The sequence below is a fragment of the Salminus brasiliensis genome, chromosome 5 (assembly GCF_030463535.1).
Source record: "Salminus brasiliensis chromosome 5, fSalBra1.hap2, whole genome shotgun sequence".
Taxonomy (NCBI): domain Eukaryota; kingdom Metazoa; phylum Chordata; class Actinopteri; order Characiformes; family Bryconidae; genus Salminus; species Salminus brasiliensis.
This window is the reverse complement of record NC_132882.1, coordinates 11,212,698-11,229,330: the sequence shown is the minus strand read 5'-3', so window position 1 is coordinate 11,229,330 and position 16,633 is coordinate 11,212,698. Positions and strand designations below refer to the sequence as shown.

Here is a 16,633-nt window from a genome sequence, read left to right as displayed (position 1 = left end):
GTGTTCCACTGTTGATAGGTTGTACCTTTTTACATTGGATCCCACATAAGATATAATAAGCTTAGAAGAACAATGTTTACTGGTTGAGAAACTGCACATTTGAAAAAATAAAGAATTGCCATAATGCAGAAACGTGTGCAAGTAGGAAACCATAATCTGGTGTGACCAAGTGGTTGGTGTGGCGCAACAGATAACACCACTACCTGCCAGTGAACTCCCACACCATGTGGGAGACTGGGGTTCGATTCCCGGTCTGGGTGACTGTGCTGCGCTACACCAATAAGAGTCCTTGGGCAAGACTCCTAACACTACATTGGCCCTCCTCTGTAATACGAATAACCTTGTAAGTCGCTCTGGATAAGAGCGTCAGCTAAATGCCATAAATGTAAATGTAAATAATCTGGCTAAGCTCAACCAAACAGTTTTTTATTTGGTGTTTGAAATTCACATTTTAGTGCAGCGAAAAAAAATGGCAACTTTAAAACTCAACTTTTGGTTTCAGAGCCAAACTATGACTATATGACTGACTGTTATGAAACCAAACATTTAAACAACCAGTAAAAACTATGCAAACAAAAATGTTCTATGGGAATCAGTAAGTATCAATGCTCTCTGTTGCCGATACTGATACTGATACTGCGTGTAAGTGCCAATATTACTACTTCTCCGCCTTCCTTTGGAAAGTCTATGCCAGAGTACTACAAAGAATAATCCATTCAATTGTTGAACATCAGATTTATTATGAGCAATGTGGATTCTGCCTTGTGGAAAGGTGGACCAGGCATGGGAGTTCGCCTCCACAGTCTATGTACGTTTTGCAGATCTGGAGAGGGCTTATGATTGTGTTCCCAAGACATCCTGTGGGAGGTGTTCTGGGAGGATGGAGAGCCTGAGCCACTAACACGAGCCGTCCGGTCCTTGTACTCTGGTGAGAGCTGTGCCCATATTGTTGGCATTATGAGGGTTATTCTGCTGCTGGATGCAGTGGAGTATAAAGCGGTCGATATAAGAGCCGAAGCCTGTGGTTTGATGGCATACCCCCTTCATGTAGGGGGTGTGAACCTAACCTAAGTAAGGTATCCTGGGTTTTTGTTTACAAATGATAGGAAGAGGGATTGTGGTGCTGCAGGTGCTGTAATGTGGATGCTGGACCAGAGTGATGAAGAGAGAATTGAGCCAAATTTAAAAGTTCTATGTTCACACCCTCACCTATGGTCAGGCCTAAGTACCAAACAAACAAGATTGCAAATACAAACGGCTGAAATTTATTATCTCTGGCAAGAGGCTGCGTTCACTCCTCATGGTTGGGTGAGGGGCTCTGATGTCTGAGAGAGGCTTGAAAAACAGCTGCTGCTTCTTCATGTTGAGAAGAGCCAGAGAGCTGAGATGATTCAGGGTTATGATAAAGATGCCCCCTGGTTGGAGGTGTCCCAGACACATCATAATAAGAGGAGAACTCAAGGAACACACAGGACCCGCTGGAGGGATTGTGTTTCCTGTTTGGCCTGGGAGCACCTGGAAATCCCACAGAAGCAGCTGGTGGAAGTGATGGGGAGAAAAAAAATGAAGAAGCCTGTGCTTCGTTGTTTGCCCTGTTACAACCACTACCCTGTACTGGATCAAACTGTTTGACTCAGGATGTACAATACCTGCAGAATGTCTTCCTTTACACATGTTCCTTAATGGTTCCATGTGCATCTGGGTGAAACTGCTGCTAGAATTGTCAAACATCTTGCCAACAACTGAGTTTTTGACCAGTGCCCAACTTCATTTCCCTGCTTTTTTACATCTTTAAAGTCAGTCTCTGTGTAGTGCTGGAAGCCAGACCTGTGCCAAAGATGACATCTCCCTCCCAATAGCTGTTGGCAGGGAGTACATTTGAGCAGATCATCAAAAGAAAAAAAAGGCCATGTGCTTTAGCTGTGCATCTCTCTAAACTCCGCTGTGGCAAGGTCTAGGAGAACAAGCCGTCTTTCTGTGGAGAGGAGCAGGGGGAAGTTTAGAGATGAAAGGATGTGAAAAACGACTCCCTGTGCTCTCGCTGGGAGTGTTGTTGCAAGTTCCAGGCTTCTGCATGAAACATTGCCGATGTGTCAATGAACTAAACATCTTAAAACACTCAAGTAAGACTCTGAACTTGAGTGAACTTGTGGTAATTGATCCACATTCAAAGACCATTACTGTTTTATTGATGTTCAGACTTTAAAAAATAAAGGTTTGTTTGGGTTCTTAAAGCAGTGGATCTCAAAGCCCTCAGGTTCCCCAGTCAGTTGTTTTGCTCTAAACCAACTCTTACCACACCTATATTAGGTATTCAGTGTTAATAATGGCCACTACTTTCCCACTCCAGTCCAAGAAACATAGCAACCTTATATGCTTGGACTCCGGTGCTGGCTCAGGAGTCGAACTCACAACCCCTAGGCCATAGTGGTAGCACATTAGACCACTAAGCCACTCTGAGTCCTGCTTGAAAGTGTCTGATTAGTTTATGGCCAACAAATAAGATCCAACAGTGACCTTACTTGTTTGAAATCAATATGTGGCAGAGACAAATCAGGCTGTGAGAAGAGTAGACCTAGTCTTAGGATATGTATGTAGGCCTATATTATCAGTTTGGGTCTTCTAGGTCCCATGTGTGTAAATGTAACAGTTACAGTTACAGCTGAGAATAACTTTTCAGCCACAAAGAAGATGTTTCAGTCCAACCTGTGAGCAATGAACCTGGCTAGTCATAGGTAATGCTATATAATGTACTGTTCTTAATATAATTTACAGTTCAAATCAATTAATTACGAATAAAATGCAGTTCCTAGCGATATAAAACAATTCTTCTTGTTTTAGCAATAACATTTCTTGCAGCAGGCTCATGTATTTTTTTTTAATTCTGTATCCACAAGATCTCAGATGGGTCTGAATGCTGATTTTGGAATGTGAAGGCATTTTTTTGTTAAAATCCACCAATCGGACGTCAGTACGACTCCCACCTCACTGTGACCTCCTCGTGTGAATTAATAAGCCATTGTTCGCCTCTCTGGCAGTTGTATGAGCTACAGCAGCCTTGTCCTGATGCCAGGAGGCAGACATTTCATTTGTCGCCGTGCTGACTAGCTGCCAGCAATAACAAATGTCTTAGGTTCCAGTGTGTTTGTGTCGTCAATAACTTGCGATCACTCATGATAAGAATTGTCTTCCCCAGGATGCGCAACCCACATGTTCTAAAAATACCCCTGCTCTCTAGCCCAGATACAGTATATTTTTTTGTGCAAGGCCTTCTAACAAAGACTCCATTTAAACCTTTACCCACGCGAGGTTGGGGTAATGATGTAGTGCTGCATTTGTGCGTCTTGAAAGGGTGGAGTTGGATAGAATTTCATTGACAGTAGCCTCTGTTAGAGGTTTGCAATTAGCCATCGTGACAGTGATTGTAGTGGTTATTCTGTATAATGTATATGTTGTATAGAATAGCAAAAAAATAATAATAATAGCCCATCAAAATGTCTTATTTATTACAAGAAACATTTTTTAAATATTTTGTAATGTAAGTTATTCTTTTTTTTATTTTATTTTACTTATTTTATTTATTTAATTAATTAAACTGTTTATTTATTTAATTATTTTTGACATTCTTAGTTACTGCAGGGTTACCAACATTTTTTAAATGAGACTCGAGTGGGGGTGGGGTGCTCTTATTAATCTATTTTTGAGTTTATTTCTGATTGTTACTACATTATTACTTCAAAGTGCTGCAAAGAATAAAATACAAGATTCTTACTTTACACATTCACTATTGTAAATTTTAGATGCATGTTTAGGACAGTGTTTAACACAGTCACAGTACAGAACAGTAATTCACTTTGTAAAGTAATTTAGTGAGTACTTTTTTACTGAGTTTTACTTGTGAAAAATATATATTTTAAAATATTACTAAATAGAGTTGAATTAACATCAAACCACTGCTACACCCACATCTGTTTCCTTACTAATAATACATATCAATTAAATCTAAAAGTGTTTTTTGAAGGATTTAACAATATGACTGTATAATTCATCGTAACTCACATGCCTGTAAAAATAATGTAAGCCTTTTGAGACTAAATTAAAAAGCTGATAATTTCTGCTTTCATTCAGCACTGGTCATTTACTGGTCAGTGTTTTTGGCCTGTGTTGTTATTTACCTTTTCAGATTCCTTCCCCGTCATCTGTTTGATGTGTGTTTAGTGCAGGCGCTCTTTACTGTCTGACTCACAACTGTCCTGCATTCAATTAGTGCAGAGCAGAAGTGATTTGTCATTCTGCAGATGTTCCTCATTTGGTTTACTGTTGATATGGATTCCGATCTATTCCCACTGATCTACAAAACATGAGGACAGGCAGTGATGGACTAGCTAGTTATTCTGCTTTCATTCACTCATTCAGAGAACGGGGAAGGCTGCCATTGCCTGTCCAGAGTGTTTTCAGTTGAGTGAAAGCTGGAGGAGCAGACTCAACACTGTGAGATTAGACCTGGTGAGATTAGAATTTTACAGCCAATGAATGAGAGTTGGTGGTCCAACTTTGATGGGTTGTATTATTCCATGATGCTAAATCAAAATTTGGCTGAAATAATAATAGCAATAGCATATTTAGAGATACTCAATCAAAAGTTTTAGAATATTTTGTGATAATAAATCAACACTGTCTTAAGTTCACATTATTTGTGTATCAGACTAACCTGGGCTTTCATACTCATAAAGTTATTTAGCTTGGCTTCTTTTTTCTCTGATGTTGAGAAAATTGTAACCTTAGTAACACTTGGAGTACACTGGTATCCACACAGCCTTAGCAGTAAAGAGATTTCAACTAAATGAATTCACTTTAATAAAAGAATTCTGAATTACATCAAAAAAGTACTGCTCTCAAGAGACTGGCAGAGACTACCCAGTTAATTGCCCATTTTTAGTACTCCACCCTTCAAAATAAAAGTGCTTTTAAATGGTTTCAGTGAAGCCATAGAAGAACAACATTTGCTTCCATGTTTGCAACAAATATGTGTGAGTCTGTAAAAGCTTTTAAAGACCTAAAGAAGCTTGACTTGATGTAAATGTTCTTTACCAATTCAAAGGTCCTTAAAACTACTCTGTAGCAAACATGATTCTTTATTCAACCAAATGTTGTTCTTCTATGGTCATCACTCAAAGAAACATTTAAAGCACCCTTTAGTTTTAAGGGAGTAACTAACTTATTCTCATGGACTGACTGGGTTGTTCTTTTTTGTACAGAATCTCTGAAACCTATGTATTGTCCTCAGAATCTCATCAACCTCTAAATTTATTCTCATTGTTCTCACAGAACCCTATTCTTAAATCATCACACTATGAGTTGAGCAGTCTTTATTTAGAGCTCCTCCCTGTACCTCATCCTGTGTGTTGCGCTTTCCTGTGCTTTATTGTCTTTACATTCAGTGCTGAGGCCTTGAGCTGATCCTGCGGCTGCTCCCCACTGCCTCCCACTTCCAGCCTAGGATGGCCTCCTGCCCTATACACACACACACACACACATACTCCAGCTTGTACACACACACATTTACACACCTAATGCAACAACACTTCTCAGCCGGCAGCCGGCAGGGAGAATGAGAGAAACAGAGAATGCAACCGAGGTGTAAGAGTTATAGTTTGGGGCTTGATTGTTTGGTGCTCATTGGTTCCATGTGTATTTTGGACACCTATGCAGGTGCAGATTTGCTTGGAAACTGGTTATGGGAAATGTTACACAAACCTTAAGACTGCAGAGGCATATTGTATGATTAATGTAATACCTACAAAATGTTTGTGGTACCAAAACAACAGAAATAAATTATATCCCACAAGTCCCATATTCAAATTTCAGGGAGTTGGAGAGGTCTTATGACTCATGATTAATTTTTGAGGTCATTTGAGTCATAATTCATTGAGGCTGAAAGACTTTGGTTTAATAACGTTTTTCACTTGAATTTATTGTACTTATTCATTACTGTGCATGCATATGTAATTTTACCATACAGATATCACATGACAGAAGGCATACATATGCAAATGAGCTCTATCATATTGGCACTGATTAGTACCAGTCAGTCCGATCCCACAACAAACCTAGTCTGAAAAGCACACACTCACACTGTGTGATGTGATAGTAGCTTGCTCTGCTATCTCACAGGTGTTCATGGTAATGGATATCAAAATATCATCAATCCAGCATGATCCCAGAGCATGAACACATTGCTTTTGAGGTCCTAATAGATTACTCAGCAGCTTAAAAACCAGCTGAACTGATCTGATCATTGCTCATATACCTTAGTTTCAGTAAGACATAGGTAGGACCCCCTGAGGAGCTCAGAACACCTAAAGAAATCTGTAGATTCAATATTGAAACTTTTTACATGCTCAAACAAGTACATCCAGGGTTCTACAGTATATAGAACATCTTACAGGCTTCTAAAAGAACCATTTGGATAACTATACCTGCTTAAAAATTTCTTCATATAGTCAGGGTTCCACTATTGTCAAAGAACCCAATTTCAGTACTACACCGAGCCCCTCGATGCTAGGAGTCCATTCATCTTTTGACATTTACCATGTATGTGATGCTCTCTGAAGAAAAAGCTATATGGTCAACATCCAAAATACAGACTGTATCTGTGTAAAGAGGGGAGGGATCACTGGTGGTGTCAACCCTAGAACTAAAAGAGACATTAACCATAAGCGCACAGGTTTGGATTGGAGCGGGAGTCCTGCCGAGCCGCTACTGAAACCCTGAAACTTTGACATGCAAGGCAGGCTGACTAAAAAGCGCACGCAGCACCAATAGAAAAACATAGGTTTGACATTGCAGTGATATTTTCTCATGTTCTTGAGTAAATCTTGACTCAAACCTTTGCATTAATGAAGCGGGAATGAGTCCAAAATCAAGGTACCCTGTCGTTTGGTTTCAGCTCTGCCTACAGTTTTAACGCTGCTCTGGGCCTCTGCGCTATATAACTGTAGAGAGAAGTTGAAGAGACACTCCTGCTCTGCATCTGTCTGTGTTGGGTATGCCTGACCTTAGCCAAAGGTAAACAAAGGCATGAGTGATCCTCAGAGCACACATATGCACTTCATATATATATTACTGTAGTTAAGAACAATATACAATTGGACCTTTAAAGATGGTTGAAAACTCACCTGCCAATTCACCAGTGTCAACAAACCCATGTAGCTTGCTTTGCTATGTCAGAGGTGCCCATTGTAGTGGATAGCATAATGTCATTGGCCCAGTGTGAAGCCAGTGCATTGACAAAGCTGCTTTTGGATTCCTAATAGATTATTTAATAACTTAAAGCATCATTTGGCCGTATATATGTGCCCTAAAAGAACAGCTTGAAAATCATTGTGATGCTCCACTGACTTTTTAAAAGGAGAATCACATCTTTATCATTGCCACTCTGGCCTGGAACGCTGCTAACTGCACTGTATAACTCTGGTGAGGTGGGCAGGACAACACTAGAGAGAACGTCATAACACTGCATTACCCTAATCATATTTGTGTAATATCCTGTAATAGCACTCTACTTGTCCAGAAATGCACGTAAAAAGCCAATCCCTTAGTGGTGTCTCAAAGCAAGAATTACAGTTCCTGACTGTAGGGGGAGCCCAGGAGCAAGAAATGCCAATCCACACATGCATATTGTTGCTTTAAATGTCATCTGAACTACTCATACTGCTCATTAGGGCTGTGTATTGACAAAAACTTGGCAATAGGATACGCATCACTATACAGAGGTTATGATTCACTATTCTGTGATATATTGTGATACAGGAAGTAAGGCCATATATTGCATTTTTTTTTTAATCAAATTTTAGAAAACTGTCATAGTATAAAAATCATCACCATCATATACCTAAAATCTGGGTAAAAGAAAAGAATACTGAGTGGGAGTGGATTTGAAAAGTACAACACTGCCATCTAGTGGTCAGGGTTCAAACACAACACAAAATGAACCAATGTCTTCCACCAATTCTTACATGGAAACTAATCATTATAAATGAATACGGTGTTATTGAGACTCGATTCAGTGTTGCAAAACATAATATCACAATACTTCTATATATGGAGATTTTCTTACACCGCTAAATACATAAATTGTGTGTGTGTGTAGGGGGGGGGGTGTTGGGGGTCTGGGTAAACACAGTTAACACACATCTCTAGGTATACTCTCTCTCCAAGCGCTGAGCTTTAGTGGACTTCAGAGATCCTCCATCATGCTGTAGGAATGCATGTTTTGTGTGGAAAGCTCATTTCAGTGCTTTTATGCTCTCTCGATCACATTTGATCCAGAGCATGAGGAAGCAGTCTTGAGGAACAGAAGGATGAAAATCTGGCTCTTTTCAAACACACTGGGTTTATGCATGGCATCCAGTATGATGACGGCTCTCCTGTGACCCATGGTGCAGCGCTGGTCCCGCTGGTTGTGTGGTGTACTTTATAACACATGCTTTCTATCAGTGGAATGTTGTAAATGAGGTGTTTGGAGGCTGTGAACACACTAGGTACAGTGTGTTCGTCCTGTAGGCCTTTCTGGTAGTAATTTCCAGGATCTGATGAAGTAGATGAAAGTTGGTACGCATCGTTCACAGTGCGCCGCAAATTGGATTAAGTCAAAATGTTAAAAAAAAAAGCAAAATGTGTTTAAATAGAGATATTTCATATATTATATATACTAATAGTATGTAGATAGTTTTATGATGTGGCTATATTGAAGTGTGTAACATTAGCACTGTACAAACACATAGTGTTAAATATGTGCTATTTTACTTAAAGCTTTTTAAGTAGAAAGTCTGTAACTTCCGTCCTTTTTTCTTTCTTTTTTCAGGTTCATCATGGGAGAAGTCAATAAGACAGCTGGGCTTTGAAAGGTAGGAGTGTGTTGCCTCCAGATTACAAATCACGCTGGACACAGTTTACATGAGAATGCTGACAGCAGAGAATTTATTGTATTGTATTGGAGACACAATACAATGTACAATGTATTGGAGAACAGAATCAAAAGGACGTGAAACATCAAAAGAAAAACAAGACAGAACTGTTAGTGAACCTTAATTTGACATAATTTGCCAAGTATGACTTAAAAAACATAAATGATGTTCTCTGCTTGTTGTCCCTTTGAAAGTGTCCCATGGAAATCAGTCAAAATAAAGTGTCTAAAAAACCCTTAGCTCTCCAGATTCTCGCCATAACAAAACCCTGCAAAAGTGTTGCTTTTTCCAGATCCCAAGGATTATTATTGTGTATCAGTTCATAGACATCTGACCAATCGAGCAAGTAGAGTAAATGCATCCCCACTTTTTATTAGAAGGGGAACAAGCATGATTTTTTCCAAACTACAACTGGGTGATCGTTTCCTCCTTTGGCTATTTATTCCCAAACTTTAACTACAGTATTTTTATATTTGATTGGCCACACACAGCTGTGACCATCTCGCTACCATCTACCATACTTTACCTACTACACTAATGACTGCACTTCTGCCTTCTGCTTTTACCATACTATTTAGTGTAGTGTTGTTTTGGACGCAGCCTTTAACAATGCAGTTCATTGAGTTATGGGTTTTTTTCGTCCTCCAATCACTGCTTGGCAACTGCTGCTGTTCACCTAGTCATTCTTTCAGTGTGTTTGAATTTTTTTAAGCTAACATAAACTAAAATGCAAATTGGCATCAGCATGAAGGCACAAATGGTTCATAAACATAATCAATACCCATTGTTGCAGCAAGCTTGCAATCTTAAAAGTTTAAGAATTTTAGGTTTAAGTTTTTAGTAAATGGTGGTACACCCTCCTCCAGTTCTCCAGTTGAGAGAGAGACTGTACCTGAAACCCTCCTTCTCTTGACAATACAGCCAAAGGGGCAGCATTACCAGCTTTACTCCTCAGTTCAGGTCAAGTTCATGCTCATCTCCTGTAGATAGTTTTTCTCATCTCCCCATGTTGTGGAAATGTTCTATGATTTGTAGCAGATATAATGTTGAGCTTCAAACTGGAGAAAATAATGTGGGACATGTAGCCAGAGTTTGTATAGATTCTACTGACTGCAAGGGCAAGTTAGCTTGTATGCCCTCGTCCACACAAATAATCGCTGTGCTCTACATGTACTGTCTACATAAGTACAATTTGGTCATTTTCCAGCGTCTTAACTGGTATTGAGTATTTATCGTGATTAATGCTCTGCCAGCCCTGATTGTCATTGTGTTCATTGTGAGAAAGCTAAGACGTGGACTGTAAGGCTCTCTAAGATCAAGTTCTAAAACTGCAGGAGAATTATTTGCCCACTGCATATGACAGATAGCTTTCTTGACTAAGGTAATCTGGTGCTGGGGCTTCACTGGTTAACCAACAGTCCTCATGCAACAAACTGAAATGTAGTCCTCCAGCATAAGACATGTGATGGGTCCTGCATGATTGCAGACAGAATAACTGACTGTAATGAAAGGAAAGATTAATAACATTCAGTTCATTGCATCACAAAATCAGGAGCTCATTTATCAGTATTACTTCTTCATTTCCCACCTGGGGGGAAAATTAAATAATTTATTGTTGAGTGTGATGATTGGTGAAACAACCCAGAGTGTGCCACAAAGTGTTCTTAAGCAATGACACAGCTTTGCCAATAACTTTTGGTTTCATAAAGAACCATGTTTGTAACAGATACAGTAAGTGAGTGAAAAGAACCTTGAAATTAGCTTGAAATTATCTTTACAAAGTAATCTCTAATACTTCACGGACCCAAAAATGGTTCTTCTATGGCATCTCTTAAAGAACCATTTGTAGCATCTTTGATTTTTAGGAGTGTAGGCCAGAGTATGTTTTTAACCCCTTAACGCTCCAAGCCTTATTACACACTAAGGTGTATTATTCAGTAACTACAGGGACTGCTGGTCAGGCTATTCTTTGGTAATATGTAACACTTTTTGGCCTGCTGGCGGACCATAGGCTTTTTATGGGGTGAAATGTCCCAGATTAAGCCTAAACCCAGAAATAGAAATAGGATTTGTGTAGTGAAACAATACTGGAATGCAGTGTAATCCAATACTACACTCCTTATAAAGATACCACAAAAGATTGAGCAAGCTTGCGCAAAATCATAGAAGTCCTTCCTGGAAGCTTTACATTATGTGGGGGTTCTTTATACCTTAAAAAAGGTACAAAAATGACTTTAAAGAAGTATCTACTGAACTTTTCAGAACCTTCATTTGCGTTGCACAAAGAATCCTTTTTGAGCCTTTGTTATTTTTAAGCTTAGGGTTAATTTGTGTTCTGGAAACCAGCCACTAATGTGTTTGCCTGCGTATGCTTCCTATGCTGACCATATAGCAGCGAGCCTGGGCTGCTGACTTCCTGAACTGGTGGCATATGGATTAATTGGCTTGTTGATAGAGCTTTAGCCCTTTCTCACGCCTAACAATTAGCTTGAGGAGTGATAATTAGATGAGCTCAGTGCTGGAGTTGGAGCAAAGTTAAAGTAAGTAATGAAAACAAATACATTAACCCTAGTCTTCCACTCAGTAAAGGAGCAGACTTATTTATTTCCTTAAATCAAAGCAAGCCTCTAAACTGCACCCTGAGATAAAACTAGCAGCAGGCAGACGCAATTGAATTAGTGATTAGGAGGACTTAGTGGGTGGCATCATTCAAACAAGATTCCCTGTTATTTCTCATCCCAGTAATCATGTTTGCTAGCCTGTGTATTATTTATCCCTGTGTTAGCTGTGTGTCGGCCATGGGCCGCCATGTCTGCTGCTGGAGTCTGCAGTGGCTCAGCTGTACTGGCGACTGCCTGGCCGCCTCCTGTTGAGTGGTGGGAGGCGGGAGAGGCAGGTGACTGAAGCTGATGAATGCAAGTCAGCCAACAGTGTCTGAGCTGCTCACTGAAAGATGGACTCTACTTACGCAGAGAAAGCTCTGCTATAATCCAGTCCACTGAAAAGCTGAAAGCAGAGAGGAGAGAATTAGATTTTTATATTATATTAGAGAAAAAACAGCAATAAAAAGAACAATAAAAAGAACAATGTACTGTGGATACAGCGAATAGTAATCTATAGTGTCTGCCAAATAAACATAATATACTGTATATATTTATACATATTTCTGAACTACTGTGTAAAACTTTTAGAATTACTTAATTACTTGACAACCCCATTGCTTTAGCCTGCAATGTTTTTTCCATCTGTAAAGTCACCATCATACAAGATTTTATGCCCACAGAGTATTTTAACCCCTTAGACTTTTTAAGTAACCACATACTTTAGTACTTCACTCTGATACCCACACTGCTCTCATATTTACAATACGTTTAATAGACCCTAAAATAAAACCTGGGGGGATTCCACAAATAATTCCCAATAGTTTCTGCTTAATAAGACTTAAAAAAAGGTAAATTAAGGTTATCCATAGCTGCCACAGGTGCTCATCTGCACACACACAGTTTATATAATCTCTTCTGAAAAGCATTGCCAATAGAATGGGAATCTATGATGCAACTGCACATGAGGTCAGAAAAGGTCATTATGTCCAATGCCAAGTGTTTTTGGTAGAGCAGGGTTATCAAACCTCCTTATGTCAGGACCCTCATGTAGAGACAGCATTTGTCTCACAACCCAACAAATATTTTTGCCAGTATAAGGACATACAATAAGGGCTTCAAGAGTAAGAACCATCTCGAGGAGCTTGTAGATGATAGCTGGGTTACACTGCAGGAAAGTGAGTGAGTGCATTCAGCAGCTGCATGTGGTTGAGACATGTACGCCTTTGGCGCTGCTCTTCAGTATGGTACTGACAGACACCTGTAATTTACCTGCCTGTCAAAGAAATAAAAGCACTGGAAGTATAGTATAAACCAAATGTCTAGAGGCTATGAGGAAATAACGATGGTTATATCACAAATGTCTGCTCCACTGTCTCACAGTTTTGTTTCATGAGTCAGGATTATGTAACATGCAAGTCTAAAGAAATCAGCAAAGGATAGGATGGAATCGTCTATTAAAAATGCTTTCGCTCTTACTTGGAAAATACAGTCTAAATTCTGACTGTTTTTATTTACTTCCCATGATGCAAAAGCAGAACATCCCTATATTTACACATGTCCCTGTTTAGCCTCACTGGGTAGTTAATTGTTCTAGAAATTCTCAGGATACCAAAATTGCCCTTCTTGGGGCCCTCAGAATCCCAGAATCCCATGGAATGGTCTTACTCTGAATAGGTGCATGGGAATGTGTTGGGTTTAGTTTAAGTATATGGTAAGCAACTTTACACAATGCACAATAAACAGTACAGTCTACTGCAGTATAAAAATCAGTCTTACCTAGAGGGCATTGAAGTGGACCATTTCACTGAGGAAGAATGGCAAAGTCTGGCAACGTTTCCTTTTGGGTTCAGATAAGACTGTATCTGATGCCAGAGCATGCTGAGACTGCAGGCTTTTGTGAAATCTGTTGTTTGGTTGTCTATGCTGTGGCTGGATGTGTTTGCCTCTAATCATATCAGCATTTCCTTTCTTGGTCTGAAGCTTGCAGAGCACCATGTGAATGTTATCAATTTCCTACAATTTTGAAGTACAGTGTTTGTGCAATATCTTCAGACAGTCTTTCTTGCACTGAACGTGTTGTTTTGTCTAGCAAATAAGAAAGACCTGAGCAGTCGACAGGTAATATATTGCTGGGTTGGCCCAGATTTCTGTCTATATACCAACTGAGCAGAAAGTACCTAATAAATAAAAAACTCTTTTGGTTTCAAAAATAAAGAAATGTGTGAGTGTGGACAACCTTAAACTAATAAAAGACCTTGACATCAAGTGAAGGTTCTTTAAATATTTACAAGGTTCTTCGCATTCGAGTGTAGGGCTGTACTATGTGTGTGCCTCAGCAAATATAGAGATTCCTCAGATCAGGCTATGATTGGATGATGATCTAGTCTTCACCTGTTCAGTTTTGGTGAGCCTGTGCCCACTGCAGCCTCAGCCTTCTGATCTTGGCTGTGGAACATGATGTGGTCATCAGTTTTTGTACCCCATTTGCCTGCTGCTGGCCTGTATCTGCTTGATTTAAGGCATTGCTCTGCTGCCACACACTGATTTCTACCTTTTAACATAAAGCCAGTTATTTGCAATCTCAATGGAAAATTATAGAAAGGCTATTAGAAGTGTTGTGTCAAAATACACTGTGTGGACACCATTGGGACGCCTGCTCATTCATTCCTTTTTCCAAAATCCAAGGTATAGTTATCCTGTTTTTGTTGGAGTAACTGTCGCTACCACCCAGGGAAGCTTTCTACTAGATTTTGAAGCATTGTTGTGAATATTTGATTGATGTCAAGAGAGTTAGTAAGGTCAGGATGTGGAATTATCACCACCCCACCTCATCCCAACTCTCCAACTCATCCCAAGTATATTGGATGAGGCACCACCATCATTCCAGAGAACACTTGCTCCATAGGTCAACACCGGGGGGCTTTATACCTCTCTAGCCCATGCTTGGCATTAGGCACAGTGCCTATAGTTTCATGTTTATCTGCTCCAGAGAGTCCTATTCTATTGTCAGTACCTCCCTACAGGAATTAAACAAGCATTTGCACATCTGTGTCAGCAACGAGTGTAACTTAAAGTGGCTGAATGCATTCATTAGAAGGTGTGTCCACAAACATTTGGTCTGCTGTTTTGTCTCTATAATTTAGCTACTGCAGAATAAATGAGTGTTATTCCTGAACCAGTGATAAAGGTCATTAAAACACAAGGGAGAATGCAACAGGCACTTCCTTATGCCCAATGCAATGTGAGTTCTGAATCGTGGCACTGTGCGGCATGTTGTCCTTGGACAGAAAGCAGCCTAAGGCCTCAGTGGCCATTGCTGCTCTGTGCGTGTGGACCTTCTCTTATTTGCTGTATAAATAATTCAGCAGTAATTGCTGTCTGCGAGGTTCACAGATCTTTATTAGGGATTAAGGAGGAAGTGGACATGTGTTAATGCTGAAATCCTTATGCACCAAACACATTACTGTATCACCTGGGGCAAGGTAGTGGCTTACCAAACACATGCCTCCAACCGTCAGAAACCTGCTTAAGTCCTGTTGAGTCCCTTAAAATGACAGAAGAAGTTCTGGTCGTATAGTTATTTATGTACACTAACTACATAAATGACTGTGAGTCACCTCAACCTATTAGTACCTTCCTTCCCTTGGGCGGTTTGAACCTTGTTAAATGTCTATGTTTAGATGTTCCATGGGTCCATCAAGCCAAAGAAGGTGCCCGAGAACCTCAAAACTCAAAACAAGAAAAAAAGAAGTGTGTTTTTGAGCTGTCCATGCCCTGAAGCAAGCTGCTGTGCAGAACTGTGGCTTCGCCTGCCTCACTGACTCACTCTGCAAACAACAGGGCTAAATGATTAACACTCAAACCCAGCCAGTCCTCCATTTTGGTAGGGTGAGGTAAACATACGGTTTAAGTTGATTTGATGTGTTTTAAAGGTCGGAACGAATGTGAAATGTTGCTTTTGTTCGTCTAAACGAAACTACAGTTGCTTTGCATTGTTTCATTCAAGTATTTATTCAAGCTAAATAAAACCAGTTAAATTGCTTGTTGCCACACAGCCATTTTTTACAGTGCAGGAAGCCTAATTCATGAGTTAGCAGGATAGATTTGAGCTCCAGATGTGAGAATTTGGAATTGTCTGGATTTTCGGATGAATAGAGCCTAAAATAGGATCTCATCTTTGTAATAGTAAATTGTCATATCTGAAGTCTTAGTTAACAGAAACCACACAGATTTGCACACAGATGTATTTATTACAAATAGTTGAAACAATCAAGGCCATTGACAAAAAATATGTGAACCCCAGACATAATGCCTTTTTAAAAATGTGGTAATTGTTATCAGGTGTTACAATACATTCATACAGACCTGATAGATTTGTTCTTTTTTTAAAAAACAGGTCAAACCTCGTCTGCCAGACATAATTGTTGGAACTCTGCCTGGTTAGATTTGTCTCAAATGTTTAATTAGACCATTATAGTAAGACATTAACCCCATAAAACACCTATGGCCCCCCGGCAGGGTGAAAGTGATATTGCAAACTTCTATTACCAAAGAATCGCACCACCAGTTTGTACGGAAGGCCCTGGATTTACTGAGTAATATGTCTTAGTGTGTAAAAAGCGTTAAGCGTTAAGGGGTTAACCTTTTTTGAGGATTTTGCCAGTGGTACCTATACTACTAGAGTGTCCAGTAGTTCACAAATAAAAGACACAATACTCTTAAAAGAGTTGATGATTTCTTAAAGAACCATTATTGTAAATGAGATGCGTTTGAGTTTGGAGAACCTGTATTAGAGACTGCTTAGAGATTACATAACACTACATGCTACATGCTACAGAGAATTCTAAGTATTGAGCTCATTTGTTGTTTCTTCAAGCCAAGGGTATTAAAAGTAACTGCCTCTACCGTCAATGAATAGCTTTCTACTCATTTTTGTAGCATTGCTGTGAGGATTTGATTGAACTCAGGGACAAGAGTGTTAGTGAGGTCAGGATGTCATACTGTCATCTCTCCACCTCATCTCCTACTTTTCAACTTGTGGAGCACCATCATTTCAGAGAA

At 39.6% G+C, this 16,633-nt stretch overlaps 1 protein-coding gene across 2 annotated transcripts in view; it reads left to right on the top strand.

Moving 5' to 3' along the window:
* Positions 1-16,633, top strand: part of piezo2a (piezo-type mechanosensitive ion channel component 2a) — a 136,949-nt gene that overhangs the window by 47,880 nt on the left and 72,436 nt on the right. For both annotated transcript variants that reach the window (XM_072679382.1, XM_072679381.1), the window contains exon 4: positions 8,867-8,909. In XM_072679382.1, the coding sequence (XP_072535483.1) occupies positions 8,867-8,909 (43 nt within the window). The remainder of the gene's footprint in view (positions 1-8,866; positions 8,910-16,633) is intronic.